The sequence below is a fragment of the Enoplosus armatus genome, chromosome 21 (genome assembly GCF_043641665.1).
Source record: "Enoplosus armatus isolate fEnoArm2 chromosome 21, fEnoArm2.hap1, whole genome shotgun sequence".
In the NCBI taxonomy this organism is placed as follows: domain Eukaryota; kingdom Metazoa; phylum Chordata; class Actinopteri; order Centrarchiformes; family Enoplosidae; genus Enoplosus; species Enoplosus armatus.
This window is the reverse complement of record NC_092200.1, coordinates 15,395,932-15,406,320: the sequence shown is the minus strand read 5'-3', so window position 1 is coordinate 15,406,320 and position 10,389 is coordinate 15,395,932. Positions and strand designations below refer to the sequence as shown.

The 10,389-nt window shown below is 39.9% G+C and overlaps 1 protein-coding gene across 2 annotated transcripts; it reads right to left on the bottom strand.

Moving 5' to 3' along the window:
• Positions 1–1,622: 1,622 nt before the first annotated feature.
• On the bottom strand, positions 1,623–10,147 carry LOC139304118 (copine-3-like). 2 transcript variants are annotated; one of them, XM_070927964.1, is made up of 17 exons: positions 10,099–10,147; positions 9,057–9,221; positions 8,607–8,786; positions 8,451–8,525; positions 8,243–8,314; positions 7,820–7,900; positions 7,617–7,706; positions 5,991–6,089; positions 5,670–5,756; positions 5,407–5,466; positions 5,087–5,220; positions 4,381–4,435; positions 4,160–4,211; positions 3,617–3,750; positions 3,231–3,467; positions 3,032–3,146; positions 2,577–2,714 (listed from the first exon to the last, which is right to left on the bottom strand). In XM_070927964.1, exons 2-16 carry the CDS (start codon positions 9,213–9,215, stop codon positions 3,036–3,038), a joined length of 1,626 nt encoding a protein of 541 aa, XP_070784065.1. In that variant the 5' UTR covers positions 9,216–9,221; positions 10,099–10,147; the 3' UTR covers positions 2,577–2,714; positions 3,032–3,035. The 2 variants fall into 2 exon arrangements, with proteins under 2 accessions (XP_070784064.1, XP_070784065.1); XM_070927963.1 differs by lacking the exon at positions 3,032–3,146 and having other exon boundaries at positions 1,623–2,714.
• Positions 10,148–10,389: the final 242 nt, after the last annotated feature.

Here is a 10,389-nt window from a genome sequence, read left to right as displayed (position 1 = left end):
CCTTCCGAATGTGAAAGTATTGCGATGAGATCTAACGCTAGGCTCTAGTCTTTGAGCTCTGCCTTCAACACGCAAAACACACGCCCAACAAGAACGAGACGCCGTTACGTCTGCTGCAGTAACACCCCGTTTCAAACACTCAGATGTGTACCTTCTGCCTTATTTGAACGTTTTATTTTGAATGTCTTCACCGGAAGTTTTAATAAACTATTATATCTGCCTTGACGCCCCTGGAGTTGATTGTTGTTATGAGTGTGCAATCATGAAGGTTTAGCGTGCTCCAGTGGTCACAGTGTGTAACTGCATCTGTCTATTTTGAAAGTTTTATTTTGAAGTGATCACCGGAAAATTGAGTAGTGTGGTAGACGTGTATAATTTTCCCCTGTGGCCACAGTGTGTAACTGCAGCAATGTCAATTGTAAAAGTAATTTAATGACATGATAATGCCATAATCATTTCTATTTTTTGTCCGATTGCCTCAGTTTGGTCATTATATTTTGAAAGTACTCACCGGAAGTATTACTCTGCTGCCATATCTTCACTGACGCGAGTTTCACCAATTTAATGTTCTGCAGTTACTCACTGTGGCCACTGGAGGGCGGAAACAATTAGATATATAATCTGAATAATTAGTATCAATATATGTGTTAATTCGACTGAAGACTGTGGATTTGTTAACTCTTAATAGTGCCCACGGGAAAACATTTTTTCCATATAACGTTTCCTTGCTGTTCCTCATTTTACCACTGGAGAGCAGTGAACACCCATAATTATGCACCTATGATTAAACACTCCTGCCGAATATATGCCGTGCTAGCACTATTAGTAGTGAGTTTCTCGGCTACCAGTTGCTATCTTCTCAAAGTTGAATTAACGTTAGCCCTACTAGCAAGGCTGCCAACAAGTAACCTGCATCTGACTTCAGCTGCCTCTGCCCGGTGACCCACGTTGCGTGTATGGTCCCTACAGAGTTCCTCCCGTATTTATGAGTGTTCCTGCCCTCTAGTGGACACAGTGAGTAACAACAACTGCAGGCCACACGCGTCAAGCTAGAGACAGTAACTGCATTCAATGTAAAACATTTTTGGTAGACAGGTAGTTATACGCTGTGGCCACAGGGGGGCAGTGTACACTCTGATTTATAGATGCTCTAATCTCAACCATCAACTCTACTCAGCGTCAAGTCAGAGTGTAACAGCGTACCAATTCTTTCCCTGCTTAGTTCAAATAAAGCTTTGAAAAGAGACTGTGGTGTCGTTTCAAACTGCAACCACCAGATGACACTGAACACACATGATTATACACTCATGACACCCATCAAATGAGCATCAATGCAAACATAATACTATACCAAGACTTCCGGTGAAGACATTCAAAATAAAACGGACGTGTAGTTGTGTGTGCCGACAGTAACACTCAAGACAAAGTCCAGTGTTATGGCAACATTTCAGCTGCTCTCTCTGGATGATCTAAAGTACATCTCATTCTGTCAGCAGGGAAATATCTATCGAACTCGCTTAACACGTGCATAAGAACAAGCTATTCATTGTCTGGCAGAAAAAATATCTATCAATTTCAGTTTCAAGAATGCACAAAACTGGCTGTGAACCACTTTGTGAGAATACATACACTGTCTTTAATGTCATGGCATGAAGGCAGTAGCAGAAACATAAATCCTTTAAATCATCTTGTGATTTTATATAAAAAAGTATTGAAGTAGAAGCTGGCTATGATGACAAAGACATACAGTATATACTGTATATACAGTATATTACATAAGGCAATGCCACAGTGATCAGTGCTAACAATTCATCTAAACAACAAATATATACATACACTTAATAATGTAGTAGTATGTACTGTATTAGGCCATTTTCATAACAGTCAGTAAAGTTTTACTACCTCCTTTTAAGTGAACTTCTAATGTACATCGATATAAACATGAATTTTACCAAATGAAGCTCACCATGGTAAGGAACTGGATTAAAAAACAGAAAGTATAAAACAGCAGAAAGGACAAAATGTTATAGTTTTTGTAGTGTAAAATCTCCAAAAGGTTTTCATTTAAACAAACGGATCAATCCATTATGTATGGATCAATTTTGTGAACATGAATTGTGTTTGGTACAGCCATTGCTTTGTCCAAGTAAAATGTAGATACTGGAGGAAATATTAGTAGAAACATGGAGAACACATTAGGTACTCTTAATGCTCTTTCATGTAAACATTCTGACTGATCATTTGACTAATGAGATGAATGTTATTACCTGCCTCAATGTTTCCACAAAACCAAAGACCTTGCATTAATTCATTAGACTGTGCAGATCAATAACATTAGAAAAAATGACTTAAATTATTAACACTCCTGGCACTTGAGTCAAAGTTATATGTAAATATCTATGTTAAGTACATGTTAACTATACTAAATATACTAAATTAAGTATCTGTGCACTATGGCTGTCTATTATGGCTTCATATGATTGATACATAGTATTTACAAATCATAACATGACTGCCAGATTGCATGCTGCATGCTCTGGTGCTCTGAGGAGAAAGGTTGGTCCTCAAGACACATAACTTGGGGGTGCTGATGCCGAGAGGTCAGGGAGAGGAGTGTCGCTTTGGGGTGGCTTCAAATGCATGGTACTGAAGAAACCTGCCACCTGATCCGGGACTTCTGCCAAGACACTCTGAGCAAGCATTTCTTGAGGACTCTGAATGGAAGGGGTAGAGACAGAGTTACACGGTGAGCGTGATAAACAGAAACATAGAAGGATGTAGTAGGAAATTAGCTGTAGCCACCAAATAAGAGAAGCAGGGGGTTGCAAAGATGTATTACTTGGATTGGATGAATATTTAATTAGGATTAGTATATGAATGTTTCCTGAGGTCTGTAGCATCTAAACAGCACACTGCTGGTACACAGACTCTAGAGTATACAGATGAAAGCAGTGATGTTTCAACACTGACAGCTTTGGATCAAAGGCGGAGAAGAGGGAGGGGTCAGTGGGTTGCTGGGAGGTAGTCCTACATTTCTAGGAAGAACTGGGTTCGCTGGGGGGTTTCAGGTCAAATGAGTTGAAGAAGGAGGCCACTTGGTCAGGCAACTCTGCCAGCACGCTTTGGGCAAGAGCTACAGTGCCTGCCTGAAATAAGACGTGCAGACATTCAAATGTGTGCATTATTTTAGCATTAAGAAGAGAAGAATTTGCTACGTGATGTTAGCTTACATTCTGGAACTGCCTGAATGGCACGAACTGCACAATGTCCCTCATGGCAGCCTCGCCAGCAGCGGAGCGTAAAATTCCATCGTCTCCATCCAGGAACTCCATGGCGGTGAAGTCTGCCCCGCCTACTCCAACGATGATGACGGACATGGGCAGGCGAGAGGCGTTGACGATGGCGCTGCGCGTCTCATCCATATCTGTGATCACTCCATCAGTGATGATCAGCAGAACAAAGTATTGCTGTGGATACATTGACATTAGGAACAGAATGAATTACGTGGAACTGAGATTGTGTTGTCCGTTTCTTCCAAACCAAAACTACAATGACATTTGCATACAACAACTACACTTCTACTACTTTGATTGATTTTAGACTTCCAGCAACTCACAGAGGCGGTTTCCTGCTGGATGGCTTGTCTGCCAAAATGGGCAACGTGGTTGATAATTGGGGAAAAGTTTGTGGGGCCGTAAAGCTTCACCTGGGGCAGACACTGCCGGTAGGCCTGGACCACACCTTCTATACCTAAAAAACACACACAAACGGGACACGTGAGTATCATGCAATACATTTTTCCATGTAATTTGGCATGAATAGAAATGGACAGCATACTGCAACAGTAAGGACAAACTGCAGAGCAATTCAAATGTCTATAATATAATGTTGAAACAAACATTATGTTAGATTGATCTTCGCTTGAGAAATGACATGAACGCCTAATCAATTATCAACATTGTTGCTAGCTTGAGCTAGCTAGTTGTTGCAGAAGTTACATGTATGCTTTGAACATCCTGTGCCAAATTTTCCGTGGAAGAACAAATGATACCAATCTTGTGAACTGCATTAGTACAGCAGCTCTGGGTTGGAAAGTTCTAAATCAACAAACTCCAGTTGTGACCAAATGGCCTACATATCACGTTCAGTGTATTATTACCTGCACAAAAAGGATTTGATGGGTTGAAGTTGATGGGAAACTCGTGGCTGACCTGCAAACACAAACAACTATCAGTCTGGATCCCATACTAACTTATCTGATATGACCTGAGTTACATCGATCCAAGACGAGCTTTTTCATGTATTAAGAGAACGTAATGATCACATGGAGAAAGCCTTGTACAGATATCAAAGTACGTTTTAACAAACACAAACAATCACCTGCATCATAGGAGGGATCTGGGCTCCAAATCCAAAAGCAGGGAACATCTTGTCACTGCGAGAAGGAAGTGAAAACAAATAGGTAATATTATCCAAGGCAGTTTACATATCTATTAATGTTCCTTACAGCTGCATTCAGACACAACAGCACAGTTACTGTGTCTCATAGTGAATTCATGGGTACATTTTCACATCGATTTCATCATTTAACGTTATTAGAAAGCAAATATTCTGCTCTGGGGTTGTTGCATTTTTTACTCTTTCTGCCCAGGTCGCACAGTGAGGGAAAATTGTTTTTATAGACTAATCTGGTCTGGTTAAAACTGCCACTTTCACTGTGTTTCCTCTGTTATTAAACTGATTTTGTGCATAGGAGATGATGATTGAGATGACAAATGTATTACAGTGATCTCTCTACAGCTTTTCTCTACATGTTTTGTGCTGTTGCAGTCTTCACAATAATCGGAAGACTTTCAATTCAGACTAGTGCCGTGCTGAAAGTGATGCAGAAATGTTTCTAGGTCCGACCTAGTAAGACTGCTGTTGTAACTTTTACATAAAAGTGAAAATTGGTCCGTCTGACTAACTTGCCATAGGAAGAAAAAGACACAGCTATGCTTATATGATTTATTGATTTCTGGTGGATTTCCTCTCTACTTATTTCACCAACATAATACGTATATAATATGGATAACAATCTATTTACCTGTCATAGTCCTGGATGACATTACCCACTGACCAGATAGCCGCCAGATATTCATTGTAGCCTTGAGGGTTGATGTAATGGAGGGACTGGGGAAAGTTGGGATCCCCGTTGGAGCCTGTGAAATCAATAGCAATCTGGACCAGGGCGGAAGGATAAATACAGAGAATATCAAATCAGATAATGCTTTAACATCTTAGTAAATGTTTCCAGAACACATTCAAGCTTCAGAACAAACTGGAATTAAAGAAAAATAAAATATAAATATCAGGGATATTTATTCGTTGTTTCCAAAAAGATTCATAAAAATGTATGGAACTCACAGTGAAGTTAATCTGACAGCCGCCCATTATGTAATCCAGAAAGGTATACTCCTTCACTATCTGTGACATTAATATTGGAGACAGAAAATGATTTAACTGCTTGAAAAATGAATATAACAACATACATGCTGAGGTACTGCCCTGTAGTGGTGTTTGTCCATTAACCTTTATTATCTTTAAGTTACAACATGTAACACAACTGACTTCATGCGAAATATGCATATACTAAACCAAGAAAATGATTAGTTCAGAAAGAAAAGTACCTTGCACTGTTTTATAATGATAACACCAGAGTTTTTGTATCCTTTCTTCTTCTGTTTCTTCTTACTATTGATGCAGTCAAACTCAGCCTGAGAGGAGCACAAACACAAGGGTCAGAGAGAGAGAGAAGAGAGAGAGAGAGAGAGAGAGAGAGAGAGAGAGAGAGAGAGAGAGAGGGAGAGAGAGAGGGAGAGACAGAGAGGGAGGGAGAGAGAGAGAGAGAGAGAGAGAGAGAGAGAGAGAGAGAGAGAGAGAGAGAGGGAGAGACAGAGAGGGAGGGAGAGAGAGAGAGAGAGAGAGAGAGAGAGAGAGAGATAACTCACTGCATAAGATTGTGATGCCTGCTGTATTTGGGCAAGTGTGGTCTCAAAGGATCCAATAAAGTCGTGAGATCCGCTGTTGTTGTAGTCATAACAATCCACCTAGGAAACACAGACAGTTAGGAGAAACAAGACGAATCCAGTCAATTCTCTTTGATTTGAGCAAAACAATCATTTTACATTTAAATGATAAACTGTTATCAGCGTGTGAAAATCAAAGCAGATGAGACAAAAGCATGCTTTAGGGGTGACACTTCAAATTTAAGGCAACACCATGACATTGAAAAGTATTTCGGAAACACAAACACACACACACAAGCCTTCTAATTGGCAAACAGAATGGGGAAGGTCCCACTACCTCCTTTAGAGCAAGATATACACATTACCCGCTCAGAGTACCTTCAGCGTTGAAAAAACAGGCAGAAGACAAACTGGTCTAGACACAGGATGGAGCAACCAGTAAGGATTAGACAAACTGTGGGATACTACAGTCGGTCTACAAGATGAATAGCTAAGAAAGTTCATGGAGAACTAAAAAAAGGGATCCATCTTAATGGAAAACATCTGCCTTTTGGGAGATTGTCCCATTGGTTAACGTACCTGTTGATACATAATGTAATATTCATCAGGTCATTTACATATTGAATGTGCTGAATGATAGTAGGCCACTAGCATTAGCAGAGAAAGAAGTTATTTTTCATCATATGGCCAGCAGATTTACATATTTCATATGCTTTAAAAATTTTAAATAATACACATTAAATACCTGATGGAGCCAGGTTTATCGTGACCATACATTAAAAAGTCAATGATCAACCACGGACACAGGGTGTTTGTGGAGACTATGCTCTCATCATTCATCAGGTAATTTGACCAATGCACCAAACTCCTCAAATTGTTTCCGTATTCCTTTAAGATAGACGCAGATGCGTCTTTGGCCTGTCCCTGTCACAGACACTGCATCCTTCAGATGAGCACTCAGGATGGGGACAGTAAACTCACTTGCAACGTTGACTGGAAAGCATCTCTTCCTGACAAGTGTGCTTTTACAGGGTTAGAGGATGAAAAAAAAACAACATACATAAACTAATGCTAACACACTTTTCCTTATTTCTACCAATATTATCAGACCCTTAGATATGCACAAAAAGGCAATCAATAAAAGCACAGGCAGGGGTCCCATTGTGGCCTTGATTCAGTCATTCTGTGATTTTGCACAAAATGAAAATGCTTCATTTATCAAAAATGTTTGTTTTTGGTTATTGATGTTCAAGAAAAAAAGTTAGGAAAAAACATCTGAAAACACATCTATTGTAATTCATGTACAAAACAAGCTGTAAAATACATTTGGTCTATTCTTTGAGATTATCCCATTTTGAGACATTCCCTGAATATGAGTTTTATCAAATCTCACAGGCTTCTTCATGTCACTTCAGTTCTGCATGGAAAAGAAAACAACGTTGGAAAATTCAAATTCATTCAGTACAGCTGAATGGGAAGGGAAAAATTACTGAAAAATGAAATAAAAACTACAAACAGTGGAAGAATACTGCTGTGTCATCAGTCACAATGCCTTACAGTCAGTGTGTGTGTGTGTGTGTGTGTGTGTGTGTGTGTGTGTGTGTGTACCTTTATAGATTTCTCCACATCACCTCCACAGAGTGACTGTAGTGGGATCTTGAATGGTCTCCATGTTGGGTTTAGGTTGCATTTCACCACCTACGTAACAGCACAGATCACAACATCACATCTAGTTATGAACTTAACTTGCCCATGCTCTGTCCAAGAATCCTTGGACCAGATAACATGGTGCACAACGAGTACATCTGTACCTCTGTCCTGTGAGCGAGCTGCCATCCAGTTTCTGTCTGCTTGTGGAATTCCAGGAAAGGGTCGGACTTTCCAAAGAAATCCTGGAAATAAAATGACAAAAACATGTGCAGCTGAATCAAATAGATTACCTACTACTACTTAGTAATTCGGTGACATCTTAGCATGTTATCAGGCTGTATCATGCTTTATTTATGTGTTTACATTCTTTAATTCACTTGTGCAACTGCAGTTACATCCGGGTAACTTTCCATTTCTTTCCCTGACATGTAGTTGTAGTTTCTGTACTGAAAATAACATATTAGAGTCTGTTTTTCTATTCATAAAATCTAGCAAAATCCACAATATCATTTCAGAATTTTGAACTCCAATAGGAGCTGCAATATTTCCTAAACATAATTCAAATGTACAGAAGTAATCAATACCTTTTTATCCAGTTTTCTAGCTGCAACTTCAAACCCCACTACCCTGTTGTCTGTTCTTTCTTCAGCACATATCTGCAAAACACAAAACTGCATTGTGTTAAAAATATCAAATAAGTGCAAATACACCAAGGACCAAAACATACACACTTAGAACCAAATACCCTTAATGCTCCAAATGTCATTGCCACTCTGAATGAAATCAACTCACAGTAATGGTTCCTTTCCCTGCAGGTGACTTATCCTTCATGACAAGTGGTCTTGTTAGTTTCCTTGAGGACACAATCTGGACAGAAAAATACTTTTGTGAATCACAGAGAGTTAACTTTGCTGTCACTGAAAAATTAAAGTAAGCAAAAAGGGATACCTGTCCCAAGGTACACTCCAGTTCTCCCAAGAAGTCAGCATCTTGCAGACTGCAGTTGTCACTGTCGATGTCGTACACTTCAAACCTCAGCTTCTGCACCATCTCAAAGTAGTAGTCAATGACAAACGTCTTGGAAAACTCAGGATTGAGGCAGTTCTTAATTTTCTCTGTCCGGCCAATCTAACACAGATATACATGTTTCAGAGTCAAGGACTTTTTTGGACGTAGTCTCTGTCAGACACTCTTTTAACTGACAGGTACTGACATTCACAAAGTGACAGTAAATACAGTTGAGGTATCTCACTTCAAAAATGTCTCCCAATACTGGAAATACTCTTCTGAAGGATGAGGATAATTCTGGCTTTTTAGATTAGCAGTGACCTCTGGTGTTTTGACTTGACTTATTTGACTGGATGTGTTAGTAGAAGAACAACCTTTTAACCTACTTACCTCACACCAGTGGGGCCCTGAGCTGTTCATGTGAAGCACACACAGAGGGTCAGACTTTGAGAACGCATCCATGTCGAGCAGCTTCTCACAGGAGATGCTCAGCGCCACCTTAGTCACACAGTCAGCGGCCCTTGCCCCTGTGGTTCCAACTGCCGCCATCACAGCCTGGAGGACACACACGCTAAGTTATAAGACTATAAGGTATGACTTATAAAGAGGGCTTCTTGTGAAACACTTGTGGAGATCTGTCAATCAAATGGTTTGGACCTATTTTGGGCCATTTTGGCTGTCAATGTGAATTCCATTAATGTAATATGTATGGCAAATAATGCAATCACCCCTTAACACTCAGTATGGACACTTCAAACCAAACTGTGACAGGGATCAAATTGTGTTATCAGCACGTTCTATTTGATCGACTTTGACTTGACAGATTTGATAAAAACAAAATACTGATGACTCCAAACTTTCAGAAACTAAAGACTCCAGATCATTTAGCATTACTGATGAACCCGACAAGGAAAATTATATCGTTTTTAGAAATCATTACAATAGCTAGCATGGCTCTTTCGCTTTATCAGTGCGCGCTCCCGCGAGGAGCATGCACAGCTCATCAGTCTCTAGTCTCTCATATGCCGTCTCAAACGGGGCTAGCATTAGCTGGAGCATCGCGAGTCAAAGCGAGCTCTAAGTTAGCTATGTAACGCTGGCTAACGTTACCTTACAGCGGCCGTCCCGCAATAATAAGACGCCTCACTCACATTTATTGTCATTCAAATAGATAAAGTGTAACGGGTACTCACTCTATATAACTTCAATTTGTTAATGTTAATGTTAATGTTGACCTGAACGCGTAAACGCCAAACGCTAACGTTATTTTCGTTTTAGCTATAGTTAACGGTCACATGACACGAAGAACAGTGTAAGATATGTACGATGTCAGTCAAATAAATTAGTAGTAGTTAATAAAACCTTTATGTCTGTATTTATTTAGCCATCGAACACATTATGTCAAAAGGGGTCTTCGCTTTTTATGTCCTACCTTGTTAGCTAGCTAGCTGTGTCTGCTATGTTTTGGTGTTGGTAGAAAGGACAGACTGGCCAGCTAACTCTGGGGTGGGCGGTGCCCAGTGCGCTCGTTTCCAGTTAGAGGAACATCCGTCAGTCTGCTGCAGGCAAGAGCAATGCAGTCATCATTTTGCAGGTTTACAACAAAATATAGTAAAGTAGGTGAACAATAAATAGCGAAATATTATGCATTGTTCGGTTAACAACATGATCACAAACGTGGATATTTGATTACATGTGGAGAGACTTTGCGTACACTGAGAAA

What these genes read in the sequence shown, in the direction of transcription:
- LOC139304118 (XM_070927963.1), bottom strand. Translation starts at nt 9,215, where the DNA reads ATGGCGGCAGTTGGAACCACAGGGGCAAGGGCCGCTGACTGTGTGACT. An exon ending in CTAGAAAACTGGATAAAAAG is followed by an intron (nt 7,901 to 8,242) that starts GTATTGATTACT and finishes TTTTATTTCCAG; the next exon opens with GATTTCTTTGGAAAGTCCGA. An exon ending in GTCATCCAGGACTATGACAG is followed by an intron (nt 4,436 to 5,086) that starts GTAAATAGATTG and finishes TCCTTCTCGCAG; the next exon opens with TGACAAGATGTTCCCTGCTT.